The following is a 15,296-nucleotide window of genomic DNA, read 5'->3' on the forward strand; positions in this document are numbered from 1 at the left end:
TGGAATAGGTGCATGGATACATGTTGACTATTAAATATTTTATATATTCTGGCAATTTTGAATTAGGTTAGGCACAAATTTCCTGACAGAAACTTCTAAAAATTAAAATACTATTTTTCACATCTGCTACCCCTTTTCCATGTTTAATCATTCAATTCTATCAAAAGTTCTTATTTTCAAATGGCCCAAAACTGCATTGCAAAAGTAAACAATAGGTCAAGAACAAGCACATCACATCACTGCATTCTGAAACTCTGTTGTTTTAGCTTAAACCAAAGTGTTTTTTCAGAAATCAAAACTTTCCAATTCCCTCCTGAAAATCCCAAGGCTACCTTGGGATCTCTGTGGGAAAGCTGCTGGGGAACACTTTAATTTCCAAAAATCAGCAGTAGCAATTTTATGAAATTAAAGATCTCCTGTCCCATGGCACCTAAAACTCACCATGGCAAAAGGGATACCAAGGGAGCCTTCTTTGGTGGAGAGAGGGGTTATCAAAAAGTTTAAGTTTCCAAAAAAACTGCTGTAAGTGATGACACATGAGCCCACTAAATTTCAGTCAATAGAATACCATACAATTTCTGATGGTAAAAATGTTTGCACACAATGAAAGCTATCAGCAATCTGCTTCTGTACACTCAGATTTAGTTACATTAAACTGTCAAGACAAAATGAGTTACTTCCCCAATTAACAGCTTTATATCATCAAGTACACGATCACAATTGTCCTGGCTTTCAAAAACGGAAAAATAACCTGTAATTGGTCTATGAACTGTTTCCATTAAACATATCCCAACAAGTTTTACTATTTCATTGTACAAAGACATGAAGTACATTTTAAAATTCAAAACAGGGTCTAAGAGCAGGAGATAATCAAAAAGAAACATGCGTCCTGACCCTGAAAGCCTACAGTTTCAAAAGAACTGTGTACAACAGTTGTTTTTAACTGCTACTGGCCTCTATAGCCTGTGGCCAAACTACAGTACAGTGGTGCCTCGCTTAACGGTGATAATCCGTTCCAGGAAAATCGCCGTTAAGTGAAAACATCGTAAAGCGAAAATAAAAAGCCCATTGAAATGCATTGAAACCCTTTCAATGCGTTCCAATGCGCTTAAAACTCACAGTCTAGCGAAGATCCTCCATACAGCAGCCATTTTCGCTGCCTGTATAGTGAGGAATCAATCCCTAAACACAGCGGGGAGCCATTTTATTTACCCAGCGGCCATTTTGAAACCGCCAATCAGCTGTTTAAAAAACATCATTTTACGAAGGATCAGTTCCCGAAGCAGGGAACCAATCATCGCAAAGCGAAATTCCCCCATTTAGACCATTGTTTTGCGACCGCAATTGCGATCGCAAAAAGATTGTTGTAAAGCGGATTCGTCGTAATGCGGGGCAATCGTAAAGTGAGACACAACTGTATAAAACAAAATACACAGAACAGCAATTACCTGGTAATTATTTTGGTTCTGAGACAACCTTAGTTGATTGGATGCTGCAAAATGAGAGGAAAGATTACTTCTTGATGGGTAGGAGCTGCTATACAGTGTACTAGACGTGGTATGTAAGGAGGTCCGTGGAGGCAAGCGATAGTCTCTATTATGATACAAGATATTGTCGTGCAAGTCCCTGGCATTCACCATGTGAGAACTGCAGCTGACACTTCTGCCTGACCCAGACAGACCCGTGCTTGGATTCTCAGCTCTGAGAGATGAGCCACTCAGCCTGGAGTAATTCTGTATTTGGGCACCCATTGATGCCAGCTCTTCTTCTCTAGCATATTCATCATCCACATCCCCAGTTTCCATAGCAATTGACAAACAACTGGCTTCTCTTGAAGTAGACAATGATTTCTGTGCATTTCCTCCCAGGATCCTCTGAGGCTGATCCGTAACAGCCAAAGAAAAGACCTCTCGGATCTCCAAGTTGTGTGTGCTGCAGGAAGGATCTCTAACGTTATTAGCCCTTTGCCCAGACGGCATGTGTGAAGCAAGGATTGGATGCTCCGGCTTTTGTAACCTCTGGCACCCCATCTGCTCCACTCTGCATGGTCTGTGGCATAACACAGGCTTCTGAGGTAGAACCAACTCTGCAGTCTGAACTGAAGAACCACCATAGCTTTTCTTAGTGTGATTATAAATGGAATTTGCTGAATTCAACACGCTTGTTTGCCTTGACAGGATAATTGTTTTTTCTCCCAAGAAGAGTGATGCATTTTTACAGTGGGGTGCTTGGCGTGCCACTGCAATGTGCTGCCGCTGAAATTCAGGATCACTTTTCCCAGGGGGCCTCTGGAAAGAGTTTTTATGCATATCACTCATCAGTGTGTTCGTCTGCTTAGCAGACACTAGTCTGCCAGATGAACTGGCAGGATTGTATATACCAGTTACTATCACATCATTGTTGGAGGATGTCCAAGATGACTGCTGGCTTTGAGAGCGGGCAATGCTGACCACATTTCGGACTGCCACTTCGGAAGGTATGGTCAGTGTACTGGCAACAGTCCCAGATGGAGTTCCTCCAGAATCCACAACATTCTTGCTACTCATCTTTCTTCTTTTGTTGCCAACCCAGGTCTGCAAAATACAAAATGGTTGGTCAGCAAAGGATCTAATCCAAAGGCATTCAGATCGGACCACAGGGTCACAAAGCAGCCTTCGTGATGCAAAGCCTGAACAAGCATTTTTGGAAATAGCATTTTTCTGGATTACAGTCCCCAGGATTCCTCAATCAGCCTGACCATGCCCATGCTGACTGGGATACTCTGGAAAATGAAGCCCAGGAAAGTAACATTATGAAACAGAGCAAATAAGTGGCAGCTCCTCTTTACTCTCAGTTACAGTTTTCCAGCAATTACTAGTGTACTTCACATCCCAACCATACAGAGCATCAAGATGTTACCTACTGATGTCCCCTCCCCCTTGCCTTTATTTCTTTATTTTTTCCTTTAGAGAAGATGGCTAAGTTTTAGCACCATGGACCTTTTGCCCTCTGGCCACCATCTTTTCTTAGGGGCTAGCACGGCAAATATTTTAACTACCTTCAGTGGCTGTACCTATAATGCCAGTGTGATGTGCAGACATCACCACCTGCTCGCATTCACATCCTTCATTTCTGCACATTAAACTTCTGTCAAATTGCAAGAAAGCAAACAAGGAATATTTTTTCCAGTCAGCTGCCTCCAGAAGATAGACCGGAGAAAACGCTTGGGCTCTCTACCACATGGAAAATACTTAGAATGTCAAGTCAGTCTATCACCTATATACAGATAATTACAGTACTTCTGCATAGAGATATGTGGTAGATGCAACTTACATCAGTCAAGTCACATAACTTTTAAACAGTTAAGAATATAAAAACCACACAACCAACAAAACAAACAAGCATCTTCAATCTATGGAAAACTTGCTACACAGAATGCCTCTGCTTCTTTGAATGTCAGTTTCTAATATCAATAAGCAAGGGTGCTGATTAACGCTGCCGTATCATCTTTGACTGGCATTTCTTGTCAGCAAGTACAACTAGACAAATCAGAAATCTTTTATCTATGCTCTGTTTAGCACAGGGCCACCAACCTTCCAGTGTTAGTACGACTCCACCAGACACTCGGCCCCGCAAAAATCAATAACTCTTATATAAAAATGAAATTTTTTTTAAAAAAATCAATAATTGTGTAAGTGCATGTAAAAATACTCTTTCACTCTCTGGAATTTTACCCCTCCCCGATCCTTACCTGTTTCCCCACCCCACCCCCTGTACCCCTATCCCAATTCCTATTCCCACTGAAAATGAACAATAAATAAATAAAACCAGTAATTCCACTCTTCCTTCTGAAGGATTCTGAATGCTCCAAAATTCAGCAGCAGATAATAAGGTCCCCACACTTACAATCAAAATGCACCACAGCTAAATGCTGATAACAACTCTAGAGTCAATTTAATGTTAGCGGTTCACTTTGTTCTACATTAGCAAGTGAGGATGATGGAAACCGAGAAACAACCAGATACAGCCCATTTGCCAGCACTGGGTTAGTATTATGTTCAAGTCAAGCTTCCTGGATGGGCGGTCTCATTACATCTTATGGCTCCACCCATTTAGGAGAATAAGATGAGAGGGCTCCCTGCTTGGTTAAAACATTAAAAAAATATGAACAAAGGTTTCCTAGCTTGTTAACTGTAGGAGGCAAGCAAGAATAACAGGGCAATGTGCACCAGCATCATTCTTGGTAAGACATAATCCTTAACAATTCTGGCTTATCATTATCTGAGAATCAGCTCCCAACATGCATACTTTCCAAATTTAATGTTTTGACACCTCAGGGAATAATTTGTCTTGCAATGACAATTGTGTCTTAGCAGTCAGATTTAGTTAGAAAATAATTACATACAGACATACAAATTGCAGAAAAGCTTCTAAGACTCAACTCCAAAGGTTGACCACAGAATTGTAATGTACTGTATTAGAATAACTCCTATGCTGAAGATTTGTATGTAGTATCTCCTCACCAGCTACAGCATATTGACAAAATATACCTGCTGATGTGATGAAGTTCCAGGATAAGGGAGGCATTTGATGAATGGGTTTTGCACATTACAGCCACTGCAAGGTGCTTGCCCCATGAAAAAGCATTCGTAGCATCATCCACAATACAGCTGTAACGTAAGAAATGGTCTCTGGCTTAAAGCTAAAATCCAAAATGAATACACAGGAGTACTCCAAACAAAATAAAAATTAAACAGCAAATAAAGAAAAAGAAAAGGACTTTGAGGCAGAATAGAGACCAGTACTGGAAGGCCTTAAACCTTTTTGAAGCAAAATGGAAGAAATGACAAAATGAACACATAGTGCTTTGAGATGTACTTGTGAAGCATAGCTGGACTGATTTCTTATTAGAATAGAAGTTTAGCAGGTATTTTCTCTCAGTAGACAATCATATTGCAAGTGGTCATCACTAAGAACAGATCCTTTAAAGTGACAACTGTCTGGTTTCATAAGATCACTCAAACATATATTTATAGAAATACTACATATCACGACTTTTGGTAAGATTAATTCAGCACAATTGTAGGGAATGGTTCATTCTTCTCAGAACCACTTGAACAAACTACTAATAAGAAATACACAAGAGTTAATTTTGAACAATCAACACTACTTGATACTGCACTCAACATATGGGCTTCATTTAATTTTAGTTTTATATATTACAAGGCAAATATAGCACCCCTCAGGCATAAGCACATATATACCTACAGATGACAAAGATACTGTATTCTTTTACTGATCTCTGCTTACATTTGTTTGGAACGGACAAGCAGGGGGAAATAGCATGATCTGTGGAACAAGTGTTTTGCTTTTTACAAGAGCACTATACAGAACATATCAGAACTTACCTAGGACTAAATACAAGCACATGCTACTGAGACTAAGAGGGAGACATAATCTTTGTCGTGAAAAGACCTATTCGCCCTGGATGTGTATGTAGGTGTACAGTGGTTTGTCATGAAGTATAGAAAGGCAACTTGAAGGGAAGAAAAGAGTTACTGATTGTAAGGAACCAGAGGATCCTAAGTGTATGAGGTGCATAACAGTATAGGAAGACAGAATAAATGATGTGAACAGCTTCTCTTACAACTGGCAGAAAGGGATTGCTAATTCTCCCTTAAGATTCATAGAATATACAGAGTAAGTCCAGGGGGTTCAACTGTACATTAAACCAATAAGAGTTAAATAGTCTAATAGTAAAGACCAACACAGAATTATATACTGAAATCCTTTAGTCAAAATATTTTGTCTGAGAAAGGAAAAAAGCCAAAGCTTGTTCTCTCAGCCAGAAGCTCTCTCTTGGGATCACACCTTTTCTCTCTATCTCCATTAGGAATCCACACAAACTAATGTGAAATGACCCCTGCTGATGAAAGAAATCAGAGCCTATTGGTCTTTCCTTTTTTGCAAGGGAGTGTGTTAAGTGGAAATATCATGCAGATCCCCTGAAAAGAAAAAAACCATAACACTTCAAATCAAGAGATTTTTCACAGTATTCAAGCTAGCTCTCAAAGTTCCAGTTCAAAAACATTCCCTGTCCCATTCTTACCAGTCATGGAGGAAAAAAAGATGGATATTTTCTGAAGGAGCAGTCTTACAGTAGGTGTGTCTTAAGCTTGTTAAAAAACAAAAACACCCTGACCTGTATACCCCTAGTTTAGTATACTTATATTAAATCACTATGGTTGATACGATTTGATGCACATAAATGCTATGCAATACCATTAAACCTCTCATGTTTTATACAGAGGCAAACCTAAAGTTGACTACGAAGCAGGGCTCATGGCTGACAGACAAACATACCTGAATAACACAGGTAGTTGCAAAGACGTATTAACTGTACTTAAGCTTTAAATTCATGGATGCATATCTATGATGATTTAAATGTCTATTACTATACAAAGTGTAATGGGTATTCCTACATGCTCCTTTCAATCTAATTTTTAAAAATTAAGCATCCAAAATAGAGAGATGACAACAACATTTTCAAAGAGGTACAAAAGCCAGATTTTCAACAAAAGTGCCAACTTCAGATGTTAAAAAGACTCATGTTGCTTGGAGAAGATGAAAGCACTTCAAGGCGCTATCTCAAACAACAGAAAAGACTACAAAGAGCTGTCAACAGAAAGGGAAAAGAAGCACAAGTTTTCTTCTCCAATGAAACCTTCAGCTTCTCAACCTCCCATGCCCTGCAGATAAATAAGCAAAGACGTGTTTGTTAAACTGTTATGTAAATGTGACCATGGAAGTCCTCGGTACTTACCCTGACTACACTGAAGTCCAGCTTAGTTTCTTGTGCACACTGTAATATGAGCTGAAAGCAATTTTTACTCTGATTTGTCATTCCATTTTCATAATAACGCTGCAATATCCTTTGTTGTTCTGCAGTAAATACAGAACGCAGATTCATCTAAAAATAAAAGAAGATACTCTGAAAATTTGAATAATTTAAGATTTGCAGATTTTTTTAAAAAACAAGTTGTCATTTATCCAAATAGACAGGAAACTACAATGGACTGGGCTCTGTACTTAGTGACAACAAAAAGCAATAGTTCTTTAACATTCAGGAATCCACGCAGTCTGAGCAAGAACAGGGCCACTACACTTTCTAAAACAACTCAGAGAAGCTTGTCAAGAAAATCACACATTTCCAAACTGAGAAAAGGGCTTTTTTTCTGTTCTTAGGCATACCCAAGAGTGACCAAGAAATGGAATGCTGAGGAAATCTATGAAGACAGAAAACCTTTGGTGCTCAGTAGCTTTCCTTGAGTTTTAATGAGCAAAGTCAAAAGTTGCACAACATAGCTATGTAACATACAGAAGCAAAAAAAAAAATCTATATTATACTTCAGTGGCACAGATGAATTAGCAAAGAATAATACAGACTTCGCTAATCTTTATGGCTAGAGATGTTTTACACCACAACTTCCACCATCCCTGACCATCAGCTGTGTTCACTTCGGCTGAGCAAAGCTGCAGTTTAAACCAATGCTTCCCAAACTTGGGTCCCCAGATTTTCTTGGACTGAAACATATATGCATACAATTGATCCATCCAACTTTCTATCAGCTATAGAAGTGGGTCTCAACTTTTTATCCTGTAGATCAGTAGTTCCAAAACTTGGGTCCTCAGATGTTCCTGGACTAAAACTTCCAGAAGCCTTCACCATAGCTGTGATGGTCAGGATTTCTGGGAGATGTCGTTCAAGAACACCTGGATACCCAGGTTGGGAAGCAATTGTCTACCTTGTTTCCAGTAAAATAAGACCTAACCTGAAAATAAGCCCTAGTATGATTTTTCAGGATGCTTGTCATATAAGTTCTACCCCAAAAATAAGCCCCAGTGAAGTGAAACCCTGCCTTCCATCCTTGTGCAGCAACTGGAAGAAGAGGACAGGACTGTATTTAAATAAATATAGATTGTTGTACATAAAAAAAATCCCCTGAAAATATACCCTAATGAATTTTTGGAGCAAAAACTAATATAAGACCCTGTCTTATTTTCAGGGAAACACAGTAAATCATGTGGAGGAACACAGGCTGGAGAAAGCTTGTACAGTGAGTCTGCTTTCACCAAACTCTAGGAGTTTATTCTCAGTGGAAGAATCTGGAAACACAAGACCATAAAACCATTGGTCCATCTAGCTCGGCATTGCCTACAGTAACCTGCAGAAACTATTCAGTCTTAAGATCGCAATCTTTACTAGGCCCAGCTTGATATGCCGAAGACTGAAACTCATGCATTTTGCATACAAAGCATAAGCTTCATCCTTGAATTATGGCTTTCCCCTATATGTACACCTATCAACATCAGGCACAAGCAACTTGTTGTCCTCAGCTTAGTTCCATGCAGCCCTCAGCCTAATTTCAGAATCATTCTATAAGTAATCAGTTGAAGCCTCTAGATACAGTCATCTGTTCGTCTCCATGTAGCCTAGTAAGCAGGGAAACGGATAGTAAACATAAGCAGCCTCACAATATCATTGTCTTCAGCCCTATCCAGCTGTAGCTGTCTCTGAACATAGTACCTCTGAGAAAATTCAGCCCTTGACAGAAAAAATGTTTCACTTTCCACTAATCTAAAACAGAAGTGACCCATCAAGAACGTAATCTTCAAAATCCAGAACTAGGAATTAAAAAGGATTGTTTTGAAAGTCATATAGGGCTCTGCTCCTTATTCACATTGCCTTGTCCCTCATCTAATAGCAGGCATTCCAAAGAAGTATCCTAAACTTCACAGCACATAAAAGTGCCAGATATCAAGCCATTTATCAAATTAAGCATTTTTCTTTCCCAAAGCAGATTCAGTTCAGGTCAGTATATGAACAGAAAACTGCCTGACAGAAATATAGGACATGAAGTTCATCTTGAAGAAACAACATATTTTCTGCATTGTTCTTTTGCTATCAGTCTAGAGCACCATGCTAAACCTACAGACCCTTAAATCCAACATATCTGTTCATGTGGTTTCTGTTTTTACTAACTTCATATACAAACAGGATTGATATATACAGACTTTGAATGTTAGGTTCAGAAATTAATTTTCAGAAATCACAGTTCCTTCTCCCTCATCCTCTCCTACACATAGATGTTTCAGATCACAGTGACCAGCTTCTTAACACATGCACTCCCTCCAGGAGTCACTCAACCAAAAACTACTGGTTTCCAGTCTCCTACAAACAATTTCATTTCTGAAATACTGTTAGTTTTAAAGGCCCCATAATACCTTTGTTTTCATTTTTGTCTATAGGAAGGCCATTTACAAGGACTGAACTTCACACTTCATGTTAAGGTTCCAAAAGCATTTTCACCTGGAAGACAAAATGATCCACAGTGCAAGCCTATCATATTTTCCTAAAGTAAAACTCCATGTTTCAACAGGACTTAGTTTCACTGTACAGTACAAGTTATTTTAAGTAATGTGGATACTGACACCTCTTTGGCTGTTTCTGTGCTGCTCCAGGTAATGTGTACCTAAAACATTATTCTGCTTTATGAGCCTTCATCAATCCATTGATATTATTAACCTAGACCTCAGAAGCACTTGCTGACTGCATTTTTTCCCATAGAGAAACATAACAAGTTTGACTGAAAAGTCAATAACTGCATATGAACTTCCAACTACAGCCAGCAAACAAAGAAGTGGGAAAATCAATAGAAAAATGCTTGCTGAGAAAGGCTGCACAGGACTGCCAGCTGGATTTTATCTTTCATATGTGACATGAGCCACAGTTTACTGGATTACATAAAAGGTTAGCCCACAAATTATTCCCAGACTCATAGTTTGTTTTGTGTGGGGTTGTTTTTTTTTTTTTTTTTTTTGCAGAAGTACCTTAGAAACCTTTACAGCTACAATCCGCTATAGAAAAAAAAAAACCTTTAACATACACAGTGACTTACACAATAAAGATCATCACTATGCTGTGTGCTTTTTTTTCAGTAAAACTAGGTGAATCACCTATATCAGGGATCCCCAACACCCGGTCTGCAGCATGGGCAGGACCAGGCCACGGACACAGATCTTCCCCCCACGAGTGCGCCCCATGCATGAGCACACGCCCTGTGAGTACAACATGCCCCCTGCAAGCGCAACACGCCCCCCCCACTAGCATGATACACACACCCCAACCTGTCTGCGGTTGGGAAAAGGTTGGGGACCACTGATCTAAATAACTTAAACTAATATATAAGGCAGCTAACCTAGTTACCTCATCTGGTAAAGTCAGTTCTATTGCCCAAAACCTAGCCAAAGTTCTATGTTTTGTTTTTCTATTGATCTGGATGATCATTATATTGCATCTTACTAGAGTTATATTCACTGTCACTTCCATAATTTGTTACCCATGCTAGTTCTTCATGAAGTAAATAAATAAATCCACTACTAAGCCCATTCACCTTTAAGAGGCATAAGACTTGGGTGTGAATCAACAGAGCAATGTAGCAATCTGTGGGCCAGTTATTCTCTGGCATTTTAACGGATTATACTGTTAGCAGGAACACTGTATGTGCGGTCACTTAAGACACTTCAGCTGACATGGACAACTTTTTCTCATTTATGACGACAAACATAGAAATCTTAAGCACTGAAATCAACTGAAAAATTACACCAGTAATTATACCAGCATAATCACACAAGTAATTAAACTAGCATAATTTTCAGTGAATAGTCCCAAGTTACGATGACAGCACAAGCATTTGCTGGCACATATTAAGTCATATAATTGTTGGCAACAGCAAATGTTTATATTAACTTCTTAACTTGCAGCAATTCACTACTGATTTTTATGCTAATGGATTTCTATTACCAAGTGTAACTAACAGGGTTTGGGCCATCATCAATCAATACTGAGGTTTTTCCCAAACACATGTATTGATTTTACAAGGAAATTGTACAGCCACTTCTAAACACCTTGGCAATCATGAAATAACACATCAAATGACATGCTGAACAACTCTACCACATACACCTCATGTGTTCATATCACAAAGCCTGTGTCCGTATCACAAAATAAAACCCAGAGCAAACAGATGATGAATTCAACATAGCCAATCAAGATCAGACCCATTCCCATTGCTCCTTATGAGGCACAGAACAAACATATTCCTTGCTAGCAAAGATTTAAGGATTAAAACTAATACTGGTAATAGGGGTTTACCTATTACATGCTAAGACACTATTATTCTGCATTTCTCTTGACATCATTTCTGTAAACTATAGAACACAGCTGACATCTCTTCCTGACAAAGTACAACTTAATCACAGAATAATGTTGCTGCTTATATTCAGGTTTCAATAGTAATTATGCTGAATTTGCCCACATGAGCATTCGCCCAGGAAGAATTTCTCTTTAACAGGATGGCAAAGAATAACATAGTAAATAAGGCAATGGACAAGCTTACTTGTCCAACGATGTAAGAAAGGAGTCAATTAAAATAGTCTAGGAAGCAAATCCCAGTGCAATTTTCACTTGGTAACTGTGGAAATACGTAGCTGTTTACTACTGTCAAACTTTTAACACTTAAATATGAATCTTATCTGACAGCTATTTGTAACAGTATTTTTTTAGAAAGTAAAGAGACACACAAACCTATATGTTACCCAACAGATCAGACCAATCTATCAACTGGTTTTGTAATGTTCTCCAAAGCAGAGGGCTGAAGTTCCTCATTTGACTTAATGCATTAGCGGGAAAATTCTGCAAGCAAGGGAAGCATGCAGTTAATTTAACCTGGATGTATAAATTCACTTGATTTGTACTGCATGTTTTGTCACAATACTTTAGGACTTCTGTTAACTATTAAAAGTCTGAACACAATCAGGCTGAATCCTAGGTTGTTTCAGTCCTACATAAAGATTTGCATTTGTTGCAGTAAAATTCTTCAATTTTTGTTAGGTTGCAGAAATGAATGTCTTTTTAAAACAATTATTTTGCCCTATTTGTTATCCATAATCGTATACATGTCCAAACATATCAACGACAGGGTTTGTAACTACACAGATTAAGTTAAAAAAAAAAAAAGGAATATGGTTTCTCCTGGAGTAGCACCTTGCCTCTGAGCACCCTACCCAGAAAGACATAGCTGGCACTAATGTTTCTACCTTCTACCACAGCTTGGAAAAGTCAGTTTGTAAAGTACAACTCCCATGCAGGTCATAGAGTTCTGGAAATTATCAAGAACTGCTGGATAACTCAGTGGTTTAGGCATCTGGCTATGAAGTCAGAGGATGGGAGTTGGACTCAATGATCCATAGAGTCCCTTACAGCGCTGCAGTTCCAAGATCATTATTATCACAGAAAATAACTGTTTCAAACTCTTTCTTGCATGCAACAGGTGAAGACTACTCGAGTCCTCATAGTGAGCCATCTGTCTGCTGCTTTTTGAGGTTTTTAAACTTCATTTTTATTACTGTTATGATAATGTGCTTTCAATTTAATCCCATACGCTCCATCATCATTTATTCAATATTCATACCAGTTACCATAAAACAGTATAGGTATCTTGGTGCTCCTTAGGCACACTTATCCAAATATGCTTTCAAATAAATTCTGAAAATTACTAAGGACAGGATCCTTTCTGAAAATATGCAATATACCAGCTCCAGATCTGGAGTACTCTGGATCTACTCTGGTGATCTTGATCTTGCCTCACATACGCCTGAGGTCACCCCATTGCAAATGATTCCTGCAAGAAGTTTTATTAATGCTCCCTTGCACGAAAGACTAAAAGGAGAGCTTACATATGTAACTGAAGGCATCACATATAATTCAGAGGAAACATGATACTGGTCTAAGAATTTTGGAGCACCTTGAAAACTAGCAAGGTTTGTTTGTCCTAGGTTTTCAAGGCTTTTAGTCCACAGTGGTCTGTGGGCCACTGGATACTCTGTGTGTGGATAGAGTGATGGACAAGGACTCAAGAGGCCTGGGTTCAAATCCCTGCTCAGCCACTGAAACTCACTGGGTTAAAGTCATCCCTTAAATACCTTGAACACCTAAATACCTTGACAGCCTAATTAGGGTCACTATAAGTTCGTTCTGACTTGGTGAGACATAACAATAGTCCACAAAACCTTACACCAAACAAATCCTTTGCTGTTTTGCTTCAATTAACATGATTATCTCATAAAAAGTTATGAAAAAATTAAGTACGGTAAATGCTTTCTCCATTGCACAATAGATGGCCTTCAGTTTGCAACTGTAGCCCTAATGAAGTTACAGTATTACAATTGGTTTGTGAATAAATACAAACTAGATCAAAGTGCAGTTATGACCACAGTACATTTCACATAAAACTGATGGCTAGTTTGTGTCTACAAGCTAGCCATTGTGCTTTTGAGGCTAGTACGTACTTCTTCTTGTCCCCGTTCTACTAAAGGTTGAACTCCATCGTGACTATTTCAACTTTTGATGTGACACCTGTAGATACTAATGTTTTACTGCATCCAAAACAATACCTAAGTCTTTCAGTCAAAAACTTTTACTGCTTCACTTCTTTTCCCATTCATTTTACTCTGAAGGTTCAGCTGTGGTGATCTGTACTTTAAATATATTACATTACTAATCTATGAAATACTACATACTGATGCAGTACATAAAACTATTCTCCCAACCTTCAGAATGCGGACGTATGGTCAATGTCATTGGGAAGAAAGTTAGTTGACATTTTACCTCCTAAAACAATGGCCATGTTTTTAATCTCAGGTAGTAATCAAGCCACTCAGTCACAGTATAATGCCATATACTGTAGTAGCTGCTTCATTACTGCATTTTAATATTTTAGTTCAAGTTTTTAAAGTGTGCACCTCCTAAAATCCAGCCCGGTCAAGGACATGTGGTGCATGAATCTTGTACATTAAATAAAGACAATGGCATCATTAACTGCTACTTTTAGCAAATTTAAGTCCAGAAGGCAAAACCTCCACTTCTTTGCTGATCCTTGGCTTGCATTCTTACATACAAAGAGCCACAGAAACTATCACCCTGTGGCGGGGGGGGGGGAGAGAAATAAACCCATTCCACTCTTCCCTTCTTCACCCCTTTGGAAGGGGGCTACCCTCCCCATCTTCTCTTCAAAGCGCCCTCAATGCACGCGCACCATTCCTCAAGAGGAAAAGCCAGCTGCCACTGAGCATGCGTCGCCCCTCGGCCAGTGGAAGCTGATATGCTTCCCTTCAAAAAGAAAAAAAAAACCACCAACCTGCCCCATGCCCAGCTTTTCATTTCTGGAACCCCCTCCCTCCCGCCGCGCATGCGCAGCCCCCTCGGCAGGCCACAGTTACGCGGCCCTCGCGCGCGCCGCCGCCATGGCCAACGGGCGCTTGCCGCAGCTTCCAACGGGGGGCGGAGAGTGCGCATGCGCGCGGGGGGTGGTTGTGGTCCGCGGGCTCCCGGCTGAAGCCGAGCTCCGGGCGGGATTATTCCTCCTCTGGCGACGATTTTTTGTCCTTTTCGCCGCGCTCCTCGCCCATCCCCCACCGGGCCTTTCGGCTGAAGGGAGGGGGCGCCTCTTCCGCCACCCCCCCTTCCGCCCCTCAGAAGCGGGCGAGGCGGCGGCCGCCCTCCTTTCCCCGACGCCCTTCCCCCTCCCCCCTCCCCCGCTCCCTCAGGGTCCGCGCCCCCCCTTGCCCCGGCCCTTTCCTCCCCGCTTCCCCCAAAGAACTCCGTCTCCTGCGCCAACCCACCGTGCTCTGTGGGGCAGGCGGGGCTGGTCCGGGGGGCCCCAGGGCGCCGAATTCAGCCGGTTTCGGCTGGGTCGGTCCCGGCGTCACACAATGAAATCAGCGCCTCCGATCATTAATTCTCATCATGATCGTGACGTCAGCGTAGACAGCAGCCAATCGGCGCCTGAGATCAGCGCCGGCCGGGACAGTCACTCTCGCTCTCCCTCTCGCTCGCTCTCTCTTTGCCCCCGCCTCTCAACCCCTTCGGGGGGGGAAGAGGCCGGTGGAAGGAACAGCAGTGCCCGCTTGGAAGGGAGGGAGGGCGCGCGGACGAGAGGGGAGGGGAGGGGTGAAAAAGGGGAGGGGCGTCGTGGCGATTCTCCCGATGAAATCAGCCCTAGGGAGAGGCACGGAGGGAGGAGTGGCAGGGTTCAGGGAACGGCAGCGTTTGGGGCTGGACAGTGCCGGGATTCTGAGGGAAGGCGAGCCGTTGAGGGAGGGAGGGGCGGGGGCTGAGAGGCCGCTGAGGGAGCCGAGCAAGGGGCTGTGCGCGTGTCAGGCGTGTACACACGACATTTCCCTCCACACACACACAC

The 15,296-nt window shown here is 41.0% G+C and overlaps 1 protein-coding gene across 11 annotated transcripts in view; it reads right to left on the bottom strand.

Annotated features, from left to right (window-relative positions):
• HDX (highly divergent homeobox) overlaps positions 1-14,982 on the bottom strand; it is a 45,655-nt gene extending 30,673 nt beyond the window's left edge. For 3 of the 11 annotated variants that reach the window (XR_002302057.3, XR_013538788.1, XM_020810398.3), the window contains exons 1-3: positions 14,722-14,981; positions 6,803-6,949; positions 1,449-2,573 (exon numbers count right to left, since the gene is read on the bottom strand). Coding sequence is in view for 8 of the 11 variants with exons in the window: in XM_020810398.3 (XP_020666057.1) it covers positions 1,449-2,573; positions 6,803-6,949 (1,272 nt within the window). In the remaining 3 variants the exon portion in view is untranslated. Of the gene's footprint in view, positions 1-1,448; positions 2,574-6,802; positions 6,950-9,264; positions 11,551-11,626; positions 11,735-14,237 lie in introns of those variants that run through there. The other 8 variants (XM_078380759.1, XM_020810400.3, XM_078380757.1 and 5 more) reach the window with 8 other exon arrangements.
• Between the last annotated feature and the right edge of the window lie 314 nt (positions 14,983-15,296).

This window comes from Pogona vitticeps, chromosome 11 (genome assembly GCF_051106095.1).
Source record: "Pogona vitticeps strain Pit_001003342236 chromosome 11, PviZW2.1, whole genome shotgun sequence".
Classification (NCBI taxonomy): domain Eukaryota; kingdom Metazoa; phylum Chordata; class Lepidosauria; order Squamata; family Agamidae; genus Pogona; species Pogona vitticeps.